Source organism: Desmodus rotundus, chromosome 6 (genome assembly GCF_022682495.2).
Source record: "Desmodus rotundus isolate HL8 chromosome 6, HLdesRot8A.1, whole genome shotgun sequence".
Taxonomy (NCBI): Eukaryota; Metazoa; Chordata; class Mammalia; order Chiroptera; family Phyllostomidae; genus Desmodus; species Desmodus rotundus.
This window is the reverse complement of record NC_071392.1, coordinates 96,034,178-96,060,991: the sequence shown is the minus strand read 5'-3', so window position 1 is coordinate 96,060,991 and position 26,814 is coordinate 96,034,178. Positions and strand designations below refer to the sequence as shown.

At 54.7% G+C, this 26,814-nt stretch overlaps 1 protein-coding gene across 3 annotated transcripts in view; it reads left to right on the top strand.

Moving 5' to 3' along the window:
• Positions 1-26,814, top strand: part of ZNF831 (zinc finger protein 831) — an 89,078-nt gene that overhangs the window by 3,147 nt on the left and 59,117 nt on the right. The window contains exons 1-2 of one of the 3 annotated variants that reach the window (XM_045194985.2): positions 5,806-5,852; positions 22,324-26,030. In XM_045194985.2, coding sequence (XP_045050920.2) covers positions 22,353-26,030 — 3,678 coding nt within the window. In that variant the 5' untranslated portion in view covers positions 5,806-5,852; positions 22,324-22,352. Of the gene's footprint in view, positions 1-5,805; positions 5,853-9,426; positions 9,813-22,323; positions 26,031-26,814 lie in introns of those variants that run through there. The other 2 variants (XM_045194984.2, XM_024559323.4) reach the window with 2 other exon arrangements.

Sequence of the window (26,814 nt, the reverse complement as noted above, 5' to 3'; positions counted from 1 at the left end):
TGTGACCCGCTGCAGGCCTCACATCCTGAGTGCAGCCCTAGAAACGGCCTGTTGATGAAAACACGCGTCCCCTTCAACACAGGAAGCGCGGCCTCACGTTCGCTGTGGGAGCCACCAGGCCCCTCGCAGAAACCAGAGAGGAACAGATTTCAGATTTTTAACTAAATTAGGAAACACATGTTCTCCCTCCCTCTGCCCGCCCCCCCCTGCTCCCCTGGCAGCGCTCGGTTTACCTTGCACGTGACCTCTGCCCCACCGCCCCCCCTCCAGCCCACACCGGGAAGCTGGATGTTCAGGAAGCAAAGCCCCTGCTCCTCCGGGCTTAGGGAAAGGCTGAGAGAGAACAGGGTATTGGTGACGACAGGAGCCAGCGGACCTCGGGGCCCAGGCAGGGTTGTCGTGTGAAATACGTACACGACGCCTCTTAAACTTGGAGTTCCAAGTATGCCACAAACACTCTTTTTAGTGTGAGCATGGGCACGCTTATCCTCACATAGCATCCATTGTTTCTTTGAAATTCGATTTTAACCAGGCGGCCTCTACTTTTGTATGTTTGCTACAGCTCATAACGGTTGTACAGGACACCCGCCAGGTGAGACTCAGAAGCTTCATCTTGTCACCTGTTGGGGCCACCTTCTCCCTCCAGCTTTGCTTCCTGACCCCCTGACATAAATAGTAAAGCGGCTTTGATGTTCGTTGACCTGGGGGGGCCCTCAGCGCTGGGTACCCAATAACAAGTCACATGCGGGAGGGGTCTGCCCATTGGGGGCGTGTTGTTGGTGGTTGTCCCTGGGGGAAACTGAGGCCCAGGAGCTGGCGTGACTCAAGGGCTCTCAGAAAGCTGCGGCCTGTCTCACTGAATAACATCTTCTGGCAGTGGGTGGGCAGGGAGCTTGAGTGAGGAGAAAGCAGGCTGGGAGGAGCAGTAATAGCAGGTTAGCTTGGGAACGGTTGTGTCAACACATGCAAGTTATATGCAAATACACTTGGCCACCCGCAGGCTGCCCTACCTGGATGGGAGACGCAGGAGCATGGTCCCCCAGCCCTGGGCTTCTGGCAAGGGCAGGGGCACCACCCCCCCACCCTGCTGAGCACGTTCCCAGGGTGCACGTGGGCCAGGACAGGAGGCGTGTGTGTATGTGTCAGCAAGCGAACACACGTGCTCTGGGCTGGAAGAGGATGCGAGGTGGCTGGTGTGGAGGTAGATGCATGAGGCGGGGGGAGCGTGTTGATAGGTGCAGGACCCGCCACCTTGATTCGTGCACCTCCGGCAAGCCCCACGGCTCCCGTCTCCTGGGATGACCTTTCCCCAGGCCCCCCTCGTCCCTCCGTCCCTCCATGCAGAGGAGGAGGCAGCCCCTCTCCCTGGGTGGGTTGGAGACTATTGGCTAGAACCGCCCTAACAGGGCGCTGAGTTAACATTTCCAGGGCCTGGGAGTCTACCTTGTTGCTTCATTCTCAGCAGTGCCACGTGTTCTCGTCCCTGATGGACAGATGAGGCCCCTGAGGCTTGGAAAGGTCAAGTGACTCGCCCACAACTGGGGAGACATCTAGCCCAGGTTCAAGGGTGGGTGTCATGCCCTCCCTTGCCCTGTGATTTGGTCCGGTGAATAAACAAGTGTTAAAACCTGGATCCTGGGCCCAGCTTTCTGAAGAGAGAGCACTCTTCTGGAAAGTTCTTGATGGAGACTTGCAACAGTTTTAACTGAGATTGTTTGGGATCTGTGCCCTTAGGGTGAATAGGGTTGGGCTGAGTGACTGTGCCAGCTGAGCCCCGGTATACTGGAAGATGCTCTCCAGGCAAGAGGGGTGCCGTGAACACAGGTGGGGAGTGGGCTTCCCTCCCCCTCCTGAATCTGCCGAAGGGGTGGATCTTGGTTCTATGGCTGCACATGCTGGCGTGCGGCCAGATAACTTGGGTCCCAGCGCTGTGCTTGCGGATGACTGGTGGAGTTGCCAGGGGAAGTGGCCTCACCTGTACGGGCCGTAAGCAGTGTAGACCTTGACCGCCTCCCTCGAGTCCATCATCGCTGTGGGCCAGGCACCGTCTCGGGCCCTGCAAGAGCTCCAGTAATCTGAAAGGGGCGGCTGTCCCCTGGGAAGTTCTTGGAACCCAGAAAACCAAGCTATATCCATGACAATGTGAGGCAGCTCAAAATACAGCCCCAACATGCCTCAGACAATGTGCTGCCGAGGTTCCCGCTGGGGGGGACCCCGGAGGCCACTGAGGAGGAGCCAGTGCTTGGCTCAACCTTGATGGACAGTAGGCTTTGGGCATGAGGTCCTTGGGCAAGAAGGCGACTGCAGCTGAGCGAACAGCATAAGCAGAGCACTTCAGTGGGTGGGGTGTTTGTGCACTGACCCACCTGTGCCAGCGGTGGGCTCAGAGCTGGTGACAAGGTAGGAAGGTCCCTGACCTCTGGGGTTGGCATTGTTACAAAAGTAATGCTTAATTATCACCATGTTGAGTGCAGGGGGTCAGGCTGGTCAGGGAGCAGGCATCTCGGAAGGCTTCCGGGGGACCTGAGAGCGAAGGTAGGAAGGTTCAGTGGGAGGCAACGAGAACCTCAGGCCCTGGCAGGGCCGCTGCAGGGCCTCCGATTTTGTAGGAGTGTAAGGAGCTGAAAGGCTGAAACAAGAGCGGGGTTCGGGAAGGAGAGGCAGGCAGAAGAGACCGCTTCACCCCCAAGAGCGGGGATGTGCAGGTGCGATTTCCTTATGGCTGAGATGGCTTTGTGAGGGGCAGGGGTGGAGGTACATGACTGGGCTTCAGCGAGCTGTGGCCTGTACAGGTCGACTGAAACCCTGCTTGGCCACCGCTGCCATCCCTGGCCCCACTGGCCATTTTGCAGCTGGTGCAGTGTCTCATGAGATGCTGTTCCCGCGTCCACTGCCCACTCCCCGCCTGACTGCCCCGCCACCTTCCTTTGGTGAACACGTGCTTTGGCTCTGCGCCTGCACTCTCTTGGGTCCTTCCTCTCTGAGCCAAAATCTGCACAACTGGACTCCAAGAGAACAGGAAAGAGTCGACGAGATAGGAAGCACGCTTCAGACCCACTGCCTGACTGCGGAGAAGGTCAGGGCCTGATTTCGGCCTGGTCCTCCGTGCTGGGGGTGTCTTCCCGGGCGGGGCTTCCTGGGGAGCGGGCTTGGCAGGAGGGGCGGCATTCCACGACCCACAAGGTGAAGTACCTAATTGTTTTGGCTGCTGCCCCAGCAGCTAGCTGCCAAGGCCTGACTAGGAGGCCTTGACCAGGAGGAAGACCATGTTTGACTGTCCCAGGGGCCCAGCAACATACTCTGAGATGGGTACGTTTGAGGTAGGGTGTCCCCACCATGCTGAGCTACGGAGGAGCAAGGTCCCGAGGACACTTGGGCCAGTGTGGCCTCAGAGAGGGCATCCCTGCCCCACTGCTTCATGCTGGGGTGAACTATTTCTTTGAAAAAGCCACAGACAACTTCTATTCTCTCGACAAAGAGGTACCGGTCCACAGTTGCTCACCAGGGGCCCACGTGGAGCTTGGCTGAGAAGGCTGGAGTTTTGTCCACAGCTTTGGGGACCATGTGGTCCAGGGCAGATGCCCCGCTCATGCTGGCTCTTCCCTCTGGGTGTGGAGGGGACTCTGCACTCTGCCTTTGGAGGGAAATCGGGTGGCTTGTAATGTGACCTCTGCTTCCATCCAAAAAAGATTTGGGAGACTTACAGCAAGAGCACAAGTGGAGGATAAGACAGGGGACATGGAGCCGGAACACGAGATCCGAGGCCCAGAGAGGAGGAACACCGGGGTGGCACAGGCCCGGACTCAGGAATAGTCGCTGTTGGGTTTCGATAGGACCAAAGGATTCTTGGCTTGGAGAGGCAGCCGGCAGAGCCTAATAGAGAAATCTGTGTTTTAATCTGTTCATTGAAATGTTTGAAACACCTTTTTTTGTAAATACATCTCAAGGGTTCTGATTGGCCTGGTTCCCAAAGGGTAGGGGCAGGGGTGGGGTCTTAGCCATTTTGTTCCCTGTCTGGACTGGTGAACTCTCCCCTTTAAAACAAAAACAACAATAAAAACAAAACCCAAAACGAACTCTTTACATAAGAAACTTTTGAGAGTAGGAGGAGGGGGACCCATTTTTCTTGTTGTTGCTGGAATGGAAGGCTTTTTCTTTGTGGTCTAAAAAATTCAGCTACAAAACCAGCGGGCGAAGTCAGTGAAATCGCCTCAGATGCCAAATGAGGTTTCGTTTTTCGCTGTGACTGAAAGTCTGAGAGCCAAGTGTTCAAGAGACACATCGGGTCTTCCTAAGCAGGGACGCGGTTTGTGGGGACGCCGAGCGTCTGCCTTCCCCTCGTTTCCCCCGTCTGCGGCACAGGCACTTGCTTTGTGTGTGGCTCAGGGTGAGCTCGGCCAGTGGCGGTGGTCTGGGGCCGTGACTTCAGAGGCAATGGAGGCAGGAGAGCACAGGGCTGACGGCCCTGCCGCTGTGAGGCTTCGTGCATCACGGTCACAGCCCCCGGGGGAGCCAGTTTGCTGAGGCCATGTCCACCAGCCTGATGGGGCTGTGCTGGAAAGGGCTGGGGGCAGGGGCAGGCATTTATTTCCCAAACAGCCTTTCCTGCACAACGAGAAGGGACAGCAACCATCGGGAAAACTATCTTGTGAGTTAGAGGTGCATCCTCGTGGTGGATTTCTGCCCTCTGCCCACCGAGCCACTGGTTACGGCAACAGGTGTCTCTCTGCTTCCTCACTTGGGTTTCTGGGCCAGAGACACCACCTGCCCCAACGCCCAGCCTGTCCCTGGGTCAGGGGAGTCCACGGGGCTGACCCTGGGGGTTCTTCTCCTTCTCCTCCTTTCCCTTCACCTCCTCCTTCTTTTTAAAAAAGCCCTTTTTAACTTCCTTAACTTTAGGTGGGACTTTTTTTTCTTTTTAATCAACTTTTCCCTTTGGGGTCATTGTAGGTTTGCAGGAAGGTTGCAGCATGAGTCCTGGGGTTCCCACACCCCTCCGTCCCCTCTCTCTGGGGGCAGCTCACTGGAGCATGGACATTTGTCACCCCGAGATGCATGACGGTAGCTGGACTCCAGACTTCACCTGGATCTCAGCTGCGTGTCCGTGAACGTTGTCTCTGCTCTAGGATCCACGCCAGGGGCCGGTGGTACCTTTTGATATACCTTTTTAAAAAAGTTAATACTCAGGGAGTTATTTCAATGGCCGTTACAAACACACACGATCGCCACATCCACTGTGATAGCAGCTGGTGTGTATTAAGTGGGTAAGAGCAAGCCACTTTGAAGAAGGACGTTGTAAGTATCAATGACGATGACATGCAGCTCAGTGACGAGGAACGAGGCACGCTGTGTCCAGCCCCTTGTCTTCCCAGCCCCACTGAAAGGAAGGGCGTTGTTCATCATCCTCTGAGAGCCAGTGACAAAGTGTGTCCCCGTCCAGGCCGGAGCCCCTTCCACCATGCAACAGCACCTGGCTCCTCTGCGGAAGGGAGGTAGGAAGGAGGTGGAGGAAGCTCTCGGTGGAAATAACGTTTCCATTTCAATTATTCTACTGATCCTTGACCCCCTCATTCCCGTGGATAATCAAGAACTGGCTGGATGCACCGTGTTCTCAGTAAAAACACGGTGGAAGTGGCCTTGAGGACGCGTGGGTGGGTGGCTGCCTGGGGTTCTCGTGCAAGTCACACTTCAGGGCGAGGCACGATCTGCACAGCAGCAGCCACCCACACTGTCACACAGCTGTGTGGGGCTCCTTTCCTAGGGGCCGGGGTGGCACCCCTCTTTTGAAGACGAAGACTGCGTGGGGGAAGGAACCAAACGTGACAAGGGGACAGGCTTAAATGGAAACCCGAGTGAGTGTACCCCCAACCCGTGGAGGAAGCCATGTCCCACAGCCTGCCCTTCGAGAAGCCCCTGTGTGCAGTGGGAGGCCAAGGCCAGGCACTGCTCAGGTTGGCACACGAGGCAGGTCCCACCTGGTTGGTGACTTAGTAGGTCTCCCATGCGAGGCCTGAGTTTGCTCCGGGAGTGAGGGATTTGATGGGTGTGGCACTCAGCAGCCGGTGACCAAGGCTGACTGCGTGCAGCACGGCGGGGTGTGTTCCGTTGCTGTCCCTCTCCGAGAGTGTCTCAGGGAGGGGTAGGCAGGCCATCCCGAGGGCTCTGGCGTGGTCTGGGTTCTTCACCCGTGGGGTCCCCAGCGTGGACAAGAGTGCTGAAGTAAGCACGCACACACACATACCCCCGTTATCATCGCTCGTTTGCCACTTCTGGGACCAGGATGCCGTGCTGGGCTCAGTTCAGTGCTTTGAAGAGCCACCAAGCCACTGGGGGGGTTGAGGGGGGAAGGGCAGGCAGCAGATGTGGGGACCATCCCGAGAGACCTGTGTCTCTATCGATTTGACTCATCCGAGGCAGAGAAGCGCTTCTCAGTGCCCTGCTCGCTGGTGAGTCTGGGCCGGGTCCCTGGGCCCCAGGTTTCCTGCTCAGACTCACTCACACGCCCAGCCCTGGGTGCGCCAGGTGGTAGACTGCAGAGCAGCCACGGAGGAGGGGGTAGCTGCAGCCAGCCCCCTCTCTGTGGCTTTCTGCCATGCGACTGAACACTTGGGGACTGCAGGAGGCCCCGGGACCTTGCTGGGCTCCCTTGGCCATGGCCATGTGTGCTGTTGGGGCAGTGGGAGGCATGGCATCGCCCCGATGCCGGTTATTACTTTTGCAGGCTCCCACTCAGACCCCCAGGACATCTGACGCCTTCGCCTGGTTTTGTGGCTTTTTCTCTGAGATAGCTTTGTTGTTCAGAACAGCCATTGCAGGCTGCAATTTTGCCAAATGAGCCTGGCTTTTGGCAAGGGAGTGATCCTATCTTTTTTTTTTATTTGTTTCCTTGGGAATAAAAGACCCGAGGAAGCAAGTTCACCATTCTTTGGAAATTTCTTTTTCTTTGGTGACTGTTGCCACTTGCTTAGCTCATTGGCTGTCTGCTGCAAGCTCTGGAGAGTTGAATTACGTCATGGCACTGGGAAAAATTGAGAGGGGAGCGATGTATTTATTATATTGAGATATAACTCACATACTATAATGTTTATTCTTTTAAAGTGTGCAATTTAGTGGTTTTTGGTATATTCACAAAGTTGTGCAGTCGTCACTATTATGTAATTCTAGAACATTCTCTGTTCCCCCCAAAAGCACTCCACACCCATCAGCACTCGCCCCTCTCCCTCCCCCAGGTCCCGGGCAACCTCTCACCTGCTCTCTGTCCACAGGCTTGCTGCTTCTGAGCACTTTTTTCAGTTAGCACAGTGTGTTCAAGGTTCTATTTATTTTTGGTTTTATTTATTTATTTTATCTTCATCCGAGGACATTTCTTCATTGCTTTTGACAGAGATGGATGGAGAGGAGGGGGGAGAGAGAGAGAAACATCGATCGGTTGCCTCCTGCACGCACACCGACGGGGTGGGGGAACCAAACCCACATCCTAGGTGTGCGCCCTGACCAGGATTGAAGCTGCTACCCTTCTATACACGGGGTGATGGCCCAACCAGCTGAGCCACCCGGCCGGGGCAGTACCTCCTTCCTTTTAATTGCCTAATGCTACTCCATTGTAGGAATATGCCACATTTTATGTATCCATTCGATTGTTGAGATATTTACTTTTAATCAATTCCAAATGTATTGTTTTTAAAGTGGTTCTTGTACAGGAAACTTTTTCATGGGTTTATCTTCATGAGGGGCATTCAGACTGTAGCTCAGGAAGAAAAAGGCAAACGAGGTCTTTTCAGGCTCTAGGGACAGGCTTATCCCGGAGGACTCCCTTGGTGAAGCCCTGGCCGCAGCCCAGGTCCCCCGCAAGGAGCCTCGCTCACCCCGGCCTGCTCCTTCTCCACAGCTCTCTGCTCTTGAGCAGCTGGGGGGTTCTGCGCACTCTGGGGAAGGGCCCATCTCCTCAGCATGAGAGTGGGGTGTTTTGCTGGCCGCACCAGCTGCATTTCCAGTGCCTTCCTCTCCCTTCCCACGTCCACGGCTGCCCGTGCCTTCTCCGTTTGGGGCAGCAGAGCACTCTCGAGTCTCCAGCTGTTGTGCCTCTTCAGGCCTCCCTAGCTTACCTCTTGCTGTTGCTTCTGCCTGTCAAACTCTTATGCATCCTACAGCGCCCAGCTCCTCTGTCGCTTCCTCCAGGAAGGCTCCCCAACCCTTCTCCCCCTGGGCTGCCCCAGGGCTGTGTTTATATGTCACATGGCCTGGGGAGTGGGGGTATGGGGCTCTTATGATACTTAATAGCAGCAGAGGTGCTAGTCCCAGTAAATCAGACCGGAGGCGGGGGTCAGTGCCCAGAAGGCGTTTACTTCTTGGTCGCTGGGTCCTGGAGTTCCCAGGAAGGGGAAGGGACACTGGGGTTGACGTCAGCTGACTGTGCACCTGTCCCTCTCGTGTTCTCAGCTGTACATGCCCCCTGCAGCCTCTTGCTCAATCGTGGCTCACATTGCCAGCAAGGTGCCTGCTCACCAATATGGCGGTTCTGGGAGTGGAAGCCGTGGGAATCTGCATAATCTAGTTCAAAGCCCAGCTCACTGGGCCAGATGAAATCCACCCCCAAACCCCACCTAGCGAACAGGAGGCTTTGGTCCATGTGCAGCTGGGTGTTCCTGAAGGCAAAGCGGGCTGAAGAAGCCTCTTTCTCTCTGGTGAGAACCAGCCTGAAGGAGTTAACATGCGTCACTCTGCATGGCCAGCTTTGCCTGCAGCGGCCCCGGCTCACCCCAAATGCGTTTCTCGCCATTAGCTCCTTTTCTGGTTTAGATCCGTTTTGCTTCTTAGCCTCTGCCATTTAGCGTAATTGGATTTTTCACCCTCCATCACTCCCGAGCTTGCTCCTTCCGAAGTCACAGAGCCCAGGGCAGGGACTTGGGTGGGCAGAGAGAGGAGCTCATCGTGGGCACAGAATTTAAGGGGCACTCGAAACCCCTGCACCAAGATCATAGTTCAGTGCAATATGTTCAAAATAAAAATCAACGCCAGAAATTCCACACTGAACCCAGTGTGAAAATGTTGCATGAAGGCGGCACGACAGAGACCCTTGGGCAGCCTCCTCTGTTGTCACCTGCAATGGGGTTAGGTACCCTTCTGGGCCCTCGGGATTCCCAGGCTCACACGGGAGGCTTTAACGATGCTCCTTTCCTCCCCCCAGGGCCAGGAAAACAATCCCCCTGGCTCTCGGCTCTACACCTGCACAAAGCCCAGTCATCTGTAATGTGGTGGGGTGGTGCACCCCTGTTCCAGGCTGCGGTCTCTCTCTAGGGGTTGTTAGACCAGTAGTCACTGGAGTCGTGAGCTGCGTCTCTAAGGTTTTCCTTCTCTGTGTCTCTCTCTTCCTGTTTTCGAGCGCTTGCTGCTGTGACATGAAGAAACGTATAGATGTTAATTTACTTCCTATTTCTGAGCCAGGTCTAGTTTCACCTCTGAGTCTCCTCCACGCCACTCCACACGGCACTTTTTCTCCATGCCACGTGGAGTCAACTCACAGGCTGAGCCCCAGGAGGTCTTTCTCTTTTCTTTTCTTGTCTTTTCTTTCCTAAACTGCAGGGAGCCTCTCTCTGCCCTGCACAGTGGGACCCGCGGAGGATGCCTGAGACACCGCCTCAGCGGACAAGTGCTAACTCCCTGCTCTGGGAGGAGAGTCCCTGGGTCCCCTGTCTCTGGGGGGACAGCCCGCCTGTCCTTCCCGAGGCTGTGGACACATTCTCAGTTTCAGGTCAGGCCATTCGTGTTTGAGTCTGAGCACCACTGGCCAAAAACTCATCCTCTTCTTAAAGGTATGTAACGTGCTGTGCGAGATAGGTATACAGAAGGTGTCAGTTAAAAAAACAAAACAAAACAAACAAGCTCTTTTTTTTTTTTTTACTGTGCTCTTACGGATGCATTTGTCTTTGAGCACACAGTTATAGAGAAAACGCTACGAAAAACTGGGTCTGACCCAGTTGAGTCATTCTCTTGGGTGCTTCACCCCCACTGTTGCTTTTGTCAGACTATGGACTGCAACCCCCGATGACTGGCTGGCAGGAGCCAGGCCTACAGTGCGCGCCACACTGAACGTAGAAACGAGCTGGGAGAAAAATCTGGCTTCATAAGCAGTGTTTCCGTGGGCCATGATGGACCGAACGCAGCCGCAGGTGCAAATGGTTAGAAATGTCGTTTACATTATTAGCCCAAGGGCTTGGAAATCAAGGCGTACAGTAGACTGTACATACGCAGATCCTGGATGACGGTATTATTTACAGCCGTCCTACCGGTCAACCGCCCGAGGGGAGCATTTTTCAATGTGATTTACAAGGGACCGTGGACTCTGGATCGTGTATTTCCACACGGGTTTGGTTTCCCAGTCTCCAAAATAGCTAAGAGCTGGAGGGCCTGTCAGATAAGGCTGGAGCCCGAGTTCTGGGAGGTGACTTGGGTCTCCGTTCCCGTAGCAAATCTTTCTGTAAGAATGAAACCCGAGATGTTATCTGCCCCCAGTGCTACGGGCAACAGGATGCAACCTAGCAGAATGGTAGCACCGGCTGACTGGGAAAAGCAGAATAAACGTCAGGGCCTTTTAACCAGCCCCATTCCATTGCCCCAGGAAAGATCAATCATTTAGGATCACAAGGCAACTTCTAATGAGAGCAAGTGTTCTGCAGGAATCACAGGGACTGTGGGAAGGTTCGGAGAAAGCCAGCAGATGGATGAAGGTTGCCCTTCGACTGGGAAGCTGGGGGCAAGGGGTGGTCATGGAAGAGAAGGTCCCCGTGAGCAGGGTCGCCCCCAAGCGTTGAGCTGGGCTACCCTGAAGTGGCCGTGCTCAGGGATTTCTGCAGAGCCTGTTAGGAGCACCTGTAGGAAGGCTTTGCTCTGCTTGTGCTTGAAGCCGAGTGAGAGGCTGTTGCTGGTCTTTGCAGCTTGCGTTGCAGTTTCCTTAGGGTCTCTGTGCAGCCACAGCCACGGCCACAGTGCGGCCTTTTCTTCTGGGGCCGTGATGTGAAATGTCCTTTGAATATAGAGGCACCTAAGGAGAAGGGAGTTGGTACCAAGAAAACTAAGTCAAGGAAAACGACGCACGTGCCCGTCGAGTTGCTGTTTCTCCCAGGGGGCCCTTGTGGCGCACGGAGCCAAGGCCACGGTTGTAGGTGGAGAACACACACCTGCAGCAAATAACGTGGACTCACATGCAGGGAGGTCGCCCCTGTCTCCGATCTCTCTGTATGTACTTACTCACCATGTCTTATTTTTATAAATTCTCCTTTGTGCTTTGAGATTGCTGGAGATTCTCATGCAGTTGTAAGAAATAATCCAGAGAGATCCCCGGTCCCTTTGATCCACTTTCCCCCAATCGTCACACCCTGCAGCCCACGACCGGGAGCTTGACATCGATAGAGTGAAGCCACAGCAATTTCCATCACCATGGGATCCCTGGTGGCCACCCTCAAGTCCATCCCGTTTTCCTCCTTTAACCCCGGGTAACCACTCACCTGTTCTCCGGTCCCGTAATTGTCATTTCAAGAACGTTAAATGTAGTCACAGGGAGGTAAAGTCCAGCACAGGGGGGATAGTCAGCAATGTTGTGACAACTACGTACAATGCCGGGGGGGACTGGAAATATTGGGGGGATCACGTTGTAAAGTATATGATTGCCTAACCACTATGCTACACACTGAAACTGATATAAAATAATTTTGAAAGTAAACAGTAACTGAAAAATAAAATATTTTTTGAAAGAATGTTATATAAATGGAACCAGTATGTGGCTTTGGGGATTGGTTTTTCCACTCAGCATAATTCTCTGGAGAGTCACCTGAATTGTTCCAGGTATTAACAGTTCCCCCTGCCCCCCGTTTATTGCTGAGTGATATTCTATGATATGAGCGTGCCATCGTGGCTGAACCAGTCCCCCGAGAGGGACATCTGAGCTGGTTCTGGCTTTTGGCTGGACAGACGTGGCTGTGAACGGAAGTTGTCACTTCTGTGGGTCGAGTGCCCCGAGCAGTTTCCGGGCTGAACGGGAGCCACACGTGTAACGTTTGAAGAGAAACTGTCCAACTCGTCTCCGGAATGGCTGTCCCACTTCACACCCTCACCGCGTGTACCTAGCCTTTCCACGTCCTCAGCTTCCTCTGGAGTTGTCCCAGTTTTTTATGTCTGCCATCTGACAAGCGTGCAGTCCTACGTCGCTGTGATCTTCATTTGCATTTCTCTGGCGGCCGATATGTTGAGCATCTTTTCATGCATCTGGACGTGTTCTTTGGCCCATTTTCTAATTGGATTGTTGTTGAATTTTTTTTAATGTTAAGTTTTCATCGTTCTTTATATATTCTAGATATGAGTCCTTTGCCAGATATGGGGTTTGCAAATATGTTTTCCTGGTAGCCGAGACATTCGTAGAGCAACTAGTTCTAATTTTGGTGGGGTCCAATCGATCGATTTCCCCCTCGGGTTCACGCTTTTGGTGTTAGGCATAAAAACTCTTCCCTGTGTCATAGATCCTGAAGATTTTCTCCTATTCTTTTTTCTAGAGCCTTGTAATTTTACATTTAAGCCTATTTCACATTTTGAGTTAATTTTTGTGTAAGTAAGACGTGAGGTTTAGGTTGAGAGTTATTTTTTTTGTTCATGGAAGTCAATTGCTCCAACCCTATTTGTTAAAAAGGTTGTATTCTCCTCAGTAAGTTGCGTTTGGGCCTTTGTTAAAAATCAGTTGGGCATATTTGTATGGGCTTATTTGTTTTTTTAAATTCTGTTTTATTGATGTGTCTTTTCTTCACGAAGATGGCACAGTCTGATTGCTGTAGCTATATAATACGTTTTCAAATCAGGTAGACTGATTTCCTCCCATTTTATTATCCTTTTCCAAAACTGAGCTATTCTCATTCCTTTATTTTCCTATCTAAATTTTAGGATAATCTTGTCTTCGCCCACAAAAATTCTTACTGGGGTTTTGATAGGAAAAGAATTAAGCCTGCATATTAATTTGGGGAGATCTGACAGCTTTACAATCTATAGTCTTACAATCCATGAACACAACATGTATGTTTATTTTTTAATAATTTTTTTGCTTCTCTCTGAGTTCTTTCGCCAGTGTTTTGTAGTTGTTGAGCATAGAGGTCCTATACATGTTTTGTTAGACCTTTGCCTAAGTATTTCATTTCCTGCTGAATAGTTACGTGTTACCCAAATGACCTACTTCATATCTGGAGGAGAGCGGTAGTTTGTGCTTTCCAAGGAGTTGGCCCGTGTAGTCTAGGTCATCAAGTTTGTGTGAGCGGAGCCGCTCACAGCCCTCCTGTGTTGCCTCCTGGCACCCGCAGAGTCTGCAGGTAGAGCCTGGGTGGGGATTTGTATCTTTTCTCACTTTCCTCTCTCAATCTTTGTAAAAAGTCTACAGATCAATTTTATGATCTTCTTTAAAGGACAAGCTTTTAAAATGGACCTTATTATTTTTTGTTCTCATTTCCTCGATTTCTTCCTTTCTCTTCCTTATTTCCTTCCTTCTGCTGGCTTTGGGTTTGTTATTCTTTTCTTTCGCTAGATTATTGAGGTCAGAGCTTGGGTTATTTATTTGAGACTCTCTCTTTTCTCACAGAAACACCTGGTGCCATAAATTTCCACTAACTCGTGGTTTTACTTGTGGCTCCTGACCCGAGAGGCTGTGTTTTCACTTTCATTCATTCGATGTGTTTTTTGGTTACTCCGGACATTTCCTCTCTGACCTGTGGGTTATGGAGTAGCACGCCGCTTGGTTTCCCAGTGTTTGGAGCTTCCTGTTATCTTTCTATTGTTGATTCCCAGCTTGCTCCCATTGCGGCCAGACAACACGTGCAGCGTGACTTCAGTCCTTCGGATGTGCTGAGGTTTGCTTTGTGGTGCGGCCCGAGATGTGACCTGTCCTGGTGTGGCAGCCTGGCTCGAATCAGGAAGTCGAAGCCACAGAGTAGATTCAACCAGAGAAGTTTCACTTCAGAATTGTTAATGCTATAAAGAGTGGCTGGCTCTAAGACATGGGGGTGGGGGGGACTCTCTCTGGTACCCTCGGGTGGAGGCGACAATAAGCAGAGTGCAGGGGGAAGCGTGCAGCTGCCACAGGGGACGTGGGTGTGCGTCAGGGGTCTGGCCACCAGTGGGGTAGAGCTCACTGGCTGCACGGGAGGGGTGAGCACTGGTCTTCCGTGGATGCCCGGCCACAGGCGGGCACGTGTGAGCTGAGCACGTGTGGGGGATGCAGGCAGGTCGGTGGCAGGCCGAGGCCGCAAGCACAAGGAGGAGCCTGGGGGCTGGGTCCTGCGGAAGGCCTGGTACCCATACTTCTCGACCCGCCCCCTGGCCCCTGCTGGAAATCGCAGGAAGCCTCTCCCTCCTGGAATGTCCTTCCAGCATCTTCTGTTTCCAGAAGACTAATTGTAAAATTAACCCGCAAAAACTCATGTTTAAAATTGTTAAATAGGAAGGAGGAAGAAATAGAGAAAGATTAGAATATGTAAATAAACTCATTCATGTAACACACAAAGAAATCAGACACACAGCTCCCCCCATCTGCCCTGTGCCAATTGGCCACGAGGCTGACGTTTGTATCGATGATTTTCCCACCCCAGACCCCACTTGCCCTCGGGGCAGAACCTCAGCTGCCTTGGGTTCTTGACCTCCTGGGGTATCTAGTAATCTCTGAAAAATATGAATATTTACTTGTCCCCCAAATCACAGTCACATTAGTATGTGGCTGTACGTCCTTCAGGGAAGACTGTGTCATAGAGTGTCTGTGTGACTATAACACAGGGTCCTTTTCCGAGGGGACCCAAGCTTCCCGTCAATCAAGGGCCCCCAGGCCTGCGAGCTGACTCAGGTCTGAAACCGGGAGGAAGGGCACCAGCCTGTTTGGTGACGCAGACAGGTTACTAGCTACCACACTTAGAGTGTTTCTTGTTATGCAGATCAAGCAATGTACCTGCAGGCTGACTCCTGTGTCACTGTGAGGGACACCTTGATCTTTTAGCTCCTGCTAGAGATCTCTGAGACCCAAAGAATGCAGACTGTGGGCATGTCGCTCTTGCCCACTCTTCCTTTGACAGCCAAGTGCTGCCCCTTGGCCTCTACCGTCCTGGGATTCCCTCATCCCGTTGAAACCAGGGAGCCCAGCTTCAGGGTGGTGCCCTACAGTCATGTAGGGCTGGAAGAAAGAGCCACCTCAGAGGTTGCCAGGGACCCAGTACCCCTCCTCAAGTAGTGCTCAATGCCCTGGTCACTACACAGACTTCTGGTTCTTTTTGAGGATTGGCATTGGGGGCTGGGTGGCTTCGATGGTTGCGCATGATACTTCCAGTCCGGGATTCCTCTTCACCCGACTTCCTCTTCCGCCTCAGGCCAGAGAAACCTTGGCATCTCAGCCTCCATGCTGGGGACCAAGGTGCCAGGATTCAGTAAGACAACCAAGGAAGCTGTTAAAGCCACATCCAGCTGTACAACTGATGCAGTAAATCAAGAATCTCTAGTTAGTCCAGTCCGATCAATGAATTCGGCCCGATTGCCAGCGCTGATTTCTGCCCTTCTCGGAATAACACCCTTACAGTCCACCCACACAAACACGCGCCCCAGGTTTCCGCGGATACAGATCGGCCGGGGCCTGCGACTGTTCTGGTGGGTAAGCTATTCCCTTCTGGGCCATGGTGCGTACCTGTGCCCCTGGACCGGGCTGAAGTTTGACTTCAGTTGCAGGTCTTTTGGCGACAGGGGATGGCGGTGGTGACTTCTGAGAAGAATGAGCCACCCCTTTCAAAGCATCGGCCCCAAGTGAGGGTGTCACAGGTTTTCAAGGTGAGGAAGACCAGTCTTCTTGGACCCTGGAGAGAAAGGGGCTCATAATGACTTGGGGGGGACAACATTGTCCACGTCTCCAGGTCCAAAAGGATGTCCTTATTCCACGTTTTGGGAGCTCATTCCTACCTGATGAAGGCCCTAATTATCACATGAGAGACTCGGTGAGACTGAACACAGTGGCCGTTCTGACCTAGCCGTGTGCCCGTTAAATTTCGTGTTTGCTGCTCAGTAACATTGGCTCGGTGGCTCTAGGAAATGAGAGACTCATTGAGGGCTGTCTGGTTCTCTGACCATGACCCGAGGTGGTAGAAATGAACCTGAGCTTGTCATTTTCTCTCTAAGCGCTCCAGGGCACTCAAAAAAATTCATCTCAGAGCATAGTCCTTTCAGCCATCGTCACTGCCAGGCGGCAAGCTGGGAGCCCCGGGAGCTCCCGTGGCACGTACTCCTGTTGGCATTTCATCACGTCCAGCCGCAGGTGACAGTGTGACGAATGGTGGTGCCACTGCCCTGGCAAGGAGCTCGGCATCGCACTCCAGTGCAAGCTCGGGCATGGCTAGGGGAACCCCAGGCCCCATCTGTGGGGACCTCTCCCAGCACCAGTTCCGTAGCAGACTCTACCTCATCAGGAGTCCGAGATCTCCCAGGAGGTCCCACTGATGAACTGTCATGAAAGAGTCACCGTAAGACATAAGGCAACTCCATGTGGCACCCTAGGAGGGAGACAGAATTCTTGAGAAATGGTGAACTTGGAAGGCATCCAGGACTCTCTGGCGGAGCTGGGGGTTGGCCATGGAGCAGCGGCAAAGCTGGCCGCCTCAGCCAGGCTGGAGCTTTGTCTGGAATTGCTGAGCAAACAATGGGTGACCCTCTGGCATGTGAGCAGGAAGCAGGTGATGAACAACAGGAGGTGTGGGGTGCACTGGGAGACTGGGGGCCCCCCGGTGGGGCAGAGGCCCTCCGGGCTCACGGGCAGTGCGGAAGGAAGTAGGGCTTACAGAGGGAGGGCCCCTCTGTGCAGACCCAGCCGCAGGTGGCTGGTGCTTTGGCTGCACGGGGCCCCAGTTTCGCTGTGGAGAGGGCTGCAGACTCATCACCTCCCACCCGAGGCTGTGAGGTTGCAGAGAGAGCGTGTCTGTGGGCTGTGGTTTGGGCGGGCTCCCTCGGAGGCTGCTGTCTTCGCCGTCTGTGGGTGTCACTGTTTACCAGTTGCAGTGAAATGCAGAAACTCTACGCCCCTTTTCCTCCCCCCATTTATAATTGCCTGAAGTGTTTCTTTTAAATATATTCAGAGCCCTATCAGACGGTGTTATTCCTGCCACAAGCATCAAACGTCATTTAGAAAATTTAAAAGGAAATACTGCATTCACCTATATTTTTATTCTTTCTATTGTTGTTTTCCTTCTCAGTGTTCCAACTGTCCTTCTTTTATTCATTTCTTTCTGTTTAGAGAACGTTCTTGGGCCATTCCTTTACGGTAGGTCTGCTGGGGACAAATTCTCTCTGTTTTCCATTATTTGTGAACGTCTGGCTTTCCCCCTTGTTCCAGGAGGATCGTTTTGCTGGATACACAGAATTTTGGGTTGACAATTCTTTCTTTCATCCCTTGAAAACAGGATTGCCACTTCCTCCTGGCCTCCGAGTCTCTGATGAGAAACCTGCTGTGGGTAGGATTTATTTTCTCACACAGGCAAGGGGCCATTTCTTTCTCACTGCTTTCAGGAACGTTTTTCTTTGTCTTCATAGTTCAGAAGTTTTGGCTGATGTGGTTCGGTGAGGATTTCTTTGGGATTATCCTGTTCGGAGGTCACCGGCTTCCTAAAGCCATAGGTTGAAGTCTTTCACCAAACCGAAGTTTTTAGTCACTCTTTCTTTGATGGCTTTTGCCAAGTCCCCTCTCTCCTCTCCTTTTGGGGCTTGATGACACAAATGTGATACCTTTGTTGCTCCCACAGGCCTCAGAGGTTCTGTTTACTTTTTCAACCTATTTCCTTTCAGTCGTTCAGATTGGCAAATTTCTCTTGTCCTGTCTTCAGATTCACGGATTCTTTTCCCCTCCCTCCATTCTGCTGTTGAGTCCATCCACTGAATTTTCAAAACATTGGTTGCAGTGTTTTTCAGTTCTAAAATTTCCATTTGGTCGCTTTTTTAATTTTCTACTTCTTTGCTGAGACTTTCTCATTCTTATTTGTTCCAAGCACAGTTGCGAGTGTTCCTCGAAACATCGTGATAATAGCGGCTCTAACACCTTTGTTGGAGAACGCCGATGTCTCTTGCATCTTAGTCCTGGCACCCACGGACTGTCTTTTTTTCGTTCAGGTTGAGCTCTTCCCAGCTCTTGCTGTACGTGGGTTTTGATGAAAATGTGGATGTTTTGGGTGCTACGTTCTGAGAGTCTGAATTATTAAGCCGTCTGCTTTAGCTGGTGTTCTTTGATACTGCTCTGCAGGAAAAGGGTGTGGAAGGAAGTCCAGGTTGCCCACTTAGTCTCTGTTGACCCCCAAGAATGCGCTCCTCGTTACTGTTGGGTGAGGCTGGTGGTTCTGACTCTCCACAAGGCCATCCCTGGCCTCTCCCTGGGAGGTGGGCGCACCCGGGAGATGCAGGATGACTTGGCATTGCTCCCCACGGGGCTTCCACGGACACTACAGGCAAGGCTGGTAGGTGGTGGTGGCTGTCCAGACCCCCGGTGCAGGCTTCCTCTGACCCCACCCAGCAGGGAGGGACGAGCATGCACACGCTTTGGCACGCCCACACACCGGAATACTGCTCAGCCGTAAGTAACAAGGCGTGAACTGCTGAAACACGCAAGGACTTGGGTGGGTCTCAAAGGCATTCTGCTAGGCAAAAGAAGCTAGACTGAGAGAGTGACCCAGGTGATGACTCCATTTATGCGACATTCTTGAAAAGGCAAAACTACAGGGACAGAAATAGGTCTGTGGCTGCCAGGGGCTGGGGACGGAGGAAGGGGCTGACCGAGAGAGGTAGGGGCACTTCGGGTAGTTTGGACAGTGTGGTGGGATTCTTCTGCAGCTAGATTCTGCTGGTAGCTACACAACTGTGACTTTTGATCAAAATTCTTACCACTAGACACTGCGAAGGGTGAATAGTACGGGGTATAAGTTGACCCTTAATTAAAAACACGAAGTGCCGGGCGGGGTGGTACTGCCTTGAGCTGGAGGGCATGGCGGAGCGCGGTCTTGGGATCAGTCTCCGCAGCCGAAAGAGCGTCTCTGCAGGCCCTGACGAACACCTGTCCATGGTAATTGAGAAATAAATGTAAAAATAATAAAAAACAAAACAAAACAGCACCCATGCCTTTTAGGAGTAAAGCCCTCAGCCCCCCCCCCCCCCCCCCCGCGTGTCTGCGCATGGCGTTTGGCGTATGCACGTGTGTATTTCGGAAGCGAGCAGTTTCGTGTGTAGGGTTCACTCTGGTAATCTGCTGAGTCCCCGTGTCCTACCCTGCCTTGAATTCAGCCTTGCATCTGTTTGCTATTTTCCTGGCTAATTAATGTAATTACACAAAACAATAACCATCACCAACACAATATTCCGCATGATGTGATTTCACACCGTAAACAAACAAATCTGTGTGGAGCCGGCCGGGTGACCGTGGACAGTGCTGTTACGTGCCATTGTATTTCATGCGTCCTGAGCTGTGCGGGGTCACGGGGAACCTCCCGCGGGGCCAGGCCCACGGTGGGAAGAGGTGCTCTTGGGATGCAGCCTGGTGAGTGAAGTTCACCTTCAAAGCCGTGTTCCCTGGGGGAAGGGAGTGGTCCTGGGTGCCCGTTTTCACCTTCGTGCTGGGCTCGTCTTTCAGCCAACAATAATGCTGGAGGCTGGGTTTTCTCCATCTGCCGTGGAGGAGAGCAGGTGTCAGAGTCACCAAGGTGGGCTTCCTATTTGTCACGTAACTAACAGCGGTGCCTCTGCGCTGACAATCTCAGGTCTTTCTGTACCCAGACCGCCGGCAACGCCCCTACCCCTTCTTGTAGTTGAAGAAACAGAGGCTGAGGGAAAGGAAAGGTTTTCCCAGAAAGAACCACGACATATTGTTGGGCAGCTGGCGTCGGCGAAGGTGTCTCCTCTACATTTAGCTTGCGTGCTTCCAGCACACCAGGCATGCTCCCGCTGTTCCCTGCACCGCACACACTCTTCCCCCCATACCTGCATGGCTCACCCCATCACGGCCTCCATCACATGTCAGGGAGGTCCCCCTGACCCATCCCGTTTGCCATGGTAACTCTCCCTCCCCTGCTGGGACCGCCCTCCGCCAACACCACCACACATTCTTATCCTTCCTTACCAAGGTCTCTTTGTTCCATACGCCATTCTCCGATACATGATATAATTTATTTATAAAAAAACTTCCTTTTCTGTCTCCCTAACTGGAATATAAGCGCCATAACCTTTGTTACAGGGGCACCCTCCAGACCTCCTACACCTAACACAAACGACACGGCACCTGCCCCGGGCGGCGCTCCATCGACCTCTGGACGGGTGCACGGGTTAAGTCCCCGCAGGTGCGGACTGACCTGCGATCCTCACGCACGCCGCTGAACGTCACTCTGGAGAGCGCTAATTCCCTCCGCCGCCCTTGGTTGGAGACATTTGACTACGTAAAACCGATTGCTTAGCTGATGGGCATTTGGGCGGTTTTCAGCTCCTGGCTGTTTTGAATGATGCTGGTGTGAACACTTGTATACAAGTTTTTATCTGAATGTCCGTAGAGGTGGAGCTGTGGGCCAGGCAGCGGGCCTGTGTGTAACTTTTTGAGGAGCTGCCAGAGTGTTTTCCACGTGGCCGCACCACCTCGCACTCCCGCGAGAGGCCTGTAGACCTGCCGACTTCTCCGCCTCCTCATCGGCACTTGTGAATTCCAGTTTATTATCATTGTTACCACAGCCATGCCAGCCGGTACGAAGTCACACCTCTTCGTGTCTTTATTTACATTTCGCTAATGAAGAACGATGCTGAACATCTTCACATGCGCTTTTGGCCCCTTGTGTGTCTTTGGAGAACTCTCTATTCAAGTGTACTGCCTTTTTGCTACTGAGTTAGGAGTTCTTTATATATCTGGGCATATTAGATACATGATTCACAAACGTTTTTCACTCATTCTTTGGATTTTCTTTTCATTTTCTCGATGTGTCATTTTTTTGTGCGAAAATTTTTAATTTTGAAGAGGTCTAATTTATCTTTTTGGGTTTTTTTAATTGCTATTTTTTTCGGTGTCATATCTAAGAGTTTATTGCATAAAATCCCAAGTCAGGAATGTTTACTCCTGTTTTCTTCTAAGAGTTTGGCAGTTTTAGCTCTGACATCAGGGTTGGGTTTTTTCACACAGGGTATGAGGTAGGGGTTTCACGCTATTCTTTTGTATGTAATATCCGGTTGTAGGACCTTTTCACAGAACTTATTTAATTGTATGATTAGATAATTCCACTTTTAATTATGTTCAACAATGGGCTTGCAGGATTCCTGGAAATTTAACCATCAGCTCTCGAGAGCTGGCATGAGCTGGTCTGAGCTGGCTCCAGTGTGCCCCTGCCTGTCCCTCCCCCTCCCGCTGCTGGAGCCCTCTGGCTGCCGAAGGCTGGGATTTGGATTTGTTTTCTTGAGGACTGGAGCTGAGGGGTGGTGGGAGTGTGCTTACAGAGCTCTGGGGGGTGGCTGCCTGAGGAAACACACTCTGGAGACCCCCAGTCCTGTCTGGCACCTGGCATTCCCTCCCATGGTTTGGAGAACGTGGCTGGGGCTCTCTTGCTCCCTGGCCTAGCCTTTGCCCCACGCTGTTCCCCTGGCTGACCAGGAACTAACTGTGTGCCAGCTGGAGCCAGAGGGGCCTGGAAAGCTGCACCTTGGAGCAGAGACCCAACTGGTCCTGAGGTTGAGGAAGTGCTCCTTTCCCTGGTTGGGGGGCCAGGTAAAACACAGGATGCCCAGGGCCATTGGGATTCCAGGCAGTCAGAGAGGAAGGTCTGGTAGCGGCATGGGTGGCGCGCGCAAGGTCTGGGCCGTGCCCTGAGGGACAGAGTGCTGTTTCTCCGGGACTCAGATTCCACCACGAGCATCTTATTTTCTTAGGCCGAGTCCTGTCAGCTCGCCCTCAGGTTCGGTTTCTTCCTGGTTGCCTCCTCTGACAGCAACAGCGGAGACTCAGAACTGCCCGGTGGGATGGGCCTTAGGGAGGTGCTCTGCCCCTTTCACAGGGACGAGTCCGCTGTGACCCATGTCGAGGGCAACAATCAAGAGTTTCTTTCGGACACATCAACTTAGAGACAGGATTCCCACCCTGGATGTAAACTCCACTTTGCCGCGCATCAGCCGCACGACAAGTCACTTCCACTCTCCCAACAAGGGGATCGGAGCACTGTTCTGGGGGGCGGGGTTGCTGCCAGGCCCCATGGGGTGACAAATGCCTGGCAGGAGGCAGGGAGAGTGTGCTGTGCCCACGGTGATGTTTGGTTTTGCCCACAGGTCACCCAGGGTCACCTAGATGACGCAGGATGGAGGTGCCAGAACTCACCTGCCCTGCCTCACCTGCCAGGGACCAGCCAGTTCCTGCTTCTGGACCCCCAGGGGCCCCAGGTGGGCAGGCCTCACCCCACGTGACCCTGGGACCCGTCATCCTGCCACCCGAGCAGGGGCTGGCCCCCACCGTGTTCCTGAAGGCGCTGCCCATCCCGCTATACCACACTGTGCCTCCCGGGGGCCTCCAGCCTCGGGCCCCCCTGGTGACGGGCAGCCTGGATGGTGGCAGCGTGCCCTTCCTCCTCAGCCCCCTGCTGCAGCCTGAAGGGCCTGGCCCCACCCCCATAGGGAAGCCTGCGACCCCGACGCTCACCGTGAACATCGTGAGTGCTCTTCCTGTCCTGTCACCAGGCCCAGGGCCCACGCTGGGTGGCCCAGGGAAGGCACGCCATGCCGGCAAGTACCTGTGCCCGCACTGTGGCCGGGACTGCCTGAAACCCAGTGTTTTGGAGAAGCACATTCGGTCCCACACAGGAGAGAGGCCGTTCCCGTGTGCCACCTGTGGCATCGCCTTTAAGACCCAGAGCAACCTGTACAAGCACAGACGCACCCAGACGCATTTCAACAACTCCCGGCTGTCCTCCGAGTCTGAAGGCACTGGGGGCAGCCTCCTGGAGGAGGGGGACAAGGCCGGAGAGACCTCCAGAGCAGCTGGCAAGGGGGACAGCTGCAGCTCGGGTGGGGCTGTTGGGGCCCCATCAGACAGACCTCTTTCTCCAGGGGTCCAGGGTGCTGGGCACTGCCCGGTGCCCCTGACACATCTGTCCCCAGTTGCCAAGAACCTAGATCTGAAACTGGAAGCGGTGTGCTGCCCAGGACCCACACCTGCTGATGGAGAGGTCCAGACGGCGTCTACTGGGCTCCCCGCAGCTGGTTCCCAGCCCAGGCGTCCGCTGCCAGAGCAGAGGTGTCCGCTGGCTGGCAGGGCCTGCTCCCTGCCACAGCCGCAGGTGCCATCCTCAGAGAAGCCGGGGGACGCCAAGGCCTCGGAGGGCCGGCTGAGGAAGTGTGAGAGCACTGACTCAGGCTACCTATCTCGCTCGGACAGCGCGGAGCAGCCGCTGCCCCCCTGCAGCCCCCTGCGCAGCCTGTCGGGACACGGTGCCGAGTCTGAGGGGGAGGCCGCCCCAGGGCCCGGGGTGGCCAGAGCCGAGCGGGTCGGCCGGGGGCCCAGCCTAGAGCTGGAGAAGCGGCAGCTGGAGGAGCGCATCGCCCGCCTCATCTCTCACAACCAGGCTGTGGTGGACGACCCGCAGCTGGACCACGTGCGGCCCCGCAAGACCGTCCTGTCCAAGCAGGGCAGCATCGACCTGCCCATGCCCTACACCTACAAGGACTCCTTCCACTTCGAGATCCGGGCGCTGGAGCCTGGCCGGAGGCGGCCTGGCGCCCTCGGCTCTGCCCGCTCCACCTGCACACCCCAGGACAAGGTGCGGCCCCTCTTCTTCCACTCTGTCCCCACCCAGCTCTCCACCACCATGGAGTGCGTCCCTGTCACCAGGAGCAACTCGCTGCCCTTTGTTGAGGGCACCAGGACATGGCAGGAGCCGCCGGACCCCCAGGATGCCGGTCCCTGGAGGCAGAAGCCTCTGAGCCCCAGGCCCGCCCCTGCCCGACTGGCGGATGTCCCCAGCGGTCACCCCCGGGCCCTGGTGAGACAAGCTGCGGTGGAGGACCTGCCGTGTCCCCCCACTAGAGACACCACAACCCCTACAGAAGATCCGGACGGAAAGAGGGCTCTGGCAGGGGATGACGGGGCGGCCGGCAGGGGCCGAGCGGCCGGGAAGAAACGCAGCCAGAGGAGGTTGCAGATGTTCTCCCAGGAGAAGTGGCAGGTGTACGGGCGTGAGACGTTCCAGCGGCTCTACCAGAAGATGAGAGCCGGCCGCCAGGGGGGCAGGAAGGCGAGGGAAGGGAGAGTGGGCTGTGGGATGGAGCAGGACCTTCCTCCTCAGGAAGAGGCAGTGGGGGGCGAGGGTGTAGCCCTGTCCCAGGACAGCAGGACCCCTGTCTGTGGGGACACTTCTGTGGGGGCCCAGCCAGGGCCTTTGGGAAATCCGCCAGCCACAGAAGGCTTCTTGGTGACTGAGTCTCCCAAGCAGAGACAGGTGGTGTCCAGAGCAGGAGGCAATGAACAGCCCAGGGAGAGCAGGTCTGTGTCACCCCCCACCTGCAGCTGCAGAGAGCCCCCGTGTTCGGGCAGCAAAAGCCCTGTCCTTCCTCCACGTAGCAGCCTGGAGCTGGGGTGCCCGCTGCCCCCAGCACCTGGTCCCATCAAAAGTGGGGACCTAGAGGCCCCTAGGCTGGTACTGCCAGATCCCAAGCTGGAAGAAGACGCCCAGGGCGGTGGGGACACGGAGGAGCCCGGTCAGCAGGCCCTCCTGTTCCCAACACAGCCAGACAGTAGCCCTGCGGAGCCCCAGCTGCCCTCAGAGAGGAAGAAGCTCAGGGTGGAGGGGCCGAGCAGCCCGGAGCGGCTGGGGATTCTGGGAGCAGGAGGCCAGATCCCAGGGCCCCCTGGACAGGTGGCCTCCCTGCCACCCTGGAAGCAGGACAGCGACCCTGGGGACAAGCCCGGAGAGCTGCACAGGGGTTCCCAGTGCACTGTGAGGGGCAGGGCCAGGGCCTCGGAGGCCTGTGGCACGTCTTTCTCTGCTTCCTCAGCGTCCCTGAGGCCCAGGCTGAGGGACAAGGAGCCTGGACTTGGTCCTGCAGCTGCGGTCCTGGAGGGCCCCTCACCGCTGGCACCCCAGCTTCAGGCTCCTGACATCCCAGCATCCCTGACAGACACTTTTCCCCCCAAGTACCTCCTCAGGTTACCTCAGGGAGAGGGCCCATCACCCCTGCCTGGTGCCCAGGGGCGCCCCTGCAGAAGTGGGGGGCCCGAGGACCTGGCGTCCTCTGTTGGTTCAGAGCAGGGGACCCGCCTGCCTCCCCGCCCAGCCGCAGGCCCAGCCCCAGGTAGAGCAGGGGGCTCAGAAGAGGATCCCAGCTGGCCCAGGCTGTGGGGCTGGAGAAAGGGGGTGCCAGGAAAAGAGGAAGGAGGCTTGTACGCTGGCACCCCACAAGCTGGGGAGCCTCCCAGCTCGAGCGCTGGGGCCCTCAAGGAGACGGCCTCTGTCCGCCCCACCTGGGCCTGTGACTCCTGGAGGAGTGAGACCCATGACCCAGGGCGCCTCTGCTCTGGCAGTGCTGGGACCAGGGCCCGGCCCTCCGTCAGCATCCTGGACCCCTGGCCACTCAACAGGGACGTGGCGGAGCCTCCTGAGAATGTCCCTCCTCCAGGGCCTCCAGCAGGACACCGTCCCTGCTGCTCCCTGCGGCCCAGCTCTGTCCTCTCCTCCGCCCTCTTGCCCCCGGGCTGGCCCGGGATGGCCTCAGGCACCCACTCAGATAGCCCTGTGGGCTGCGGGCCCCAGGGCCCCTTCCCGTCCCTGAAGGCAGAGCCCCAGCTCACCTGGTGCTGCTTGAGCCACAGCCTGCCTCTGCCCTCGGAGCAGAAGGAAAAGGCCACTTCTGTGTGCTGGGCGTTGCACCGCTCTGGTGGCAGCCCCCCGGACCAGGGTGCAGACGCCCGGCCGGCGAGCAAGGCGGTGTGGGGACGCTGGACCAGGACCACCCTGGCAGAAGGAGGGGAGACGCGGCCGTGGAAGGTAACACATCTTTGCCCCAGGGCCCCGGGCTGAGGGAGCTTGCTCAGTGGGTGGAGCCACCCCTGTGGCCTCTGTGCCCATTAGCACGTGCTCCCAGAGGGAAGTAGGGGCTTCCACAGGACAGGAGAGATGGGAGGCCAGAAACACACAACAAAAGAAAATTGTGAAAAAAATAAATGTTGAGGGAAAGAACTACTGTACCGAAGACTCTGGATGAGGTATTTTTCCTTATTAGATATATTTAACTCTGAGCTTCCTGGTAACAGAGGTGAAAAGTGAAATAAAATGCTGCTCAGGAGAGCTCTTGGATCATCTAAGATTATAAACCAGAAATACGTATTGAGAGATAGACTCCAGGTGAAACAGACGAACAAACAAACGTGCCTCTTAAAAGGGGAGAGTTATCGTACCAGGGAGTCTGGAGAAATAATTCCTACAGTCAGATTCAATTTACCTCTAAGTTTCCTGGGGCCGGTGACCAAAAAGGGAAGGAACTGGGGGCTCTAGAAAGTTCCCACTTGGTGATTGAATGAGACATGTACAGTCCCGTCTTGAGAATGGGTCCATTCATCTAGATTTTATAATTGGGGTAGGGGTCATGATTCTTCTCTGGGGTGTCTCAGACCAGGGCCACAGAGGAGGGTCCTGGGGCCTCTGTGCTAATTTCACTGTCCGGGGGGCCAAGGGCGGAGCAGGCTGTTCTCCCAGGAGGGCGGAGCCTGAAGGGGTGGCAGCGCCTCCCTGAGACAAGCGGGTCACTGTAGTTTGCCGTGTATAATGCTCA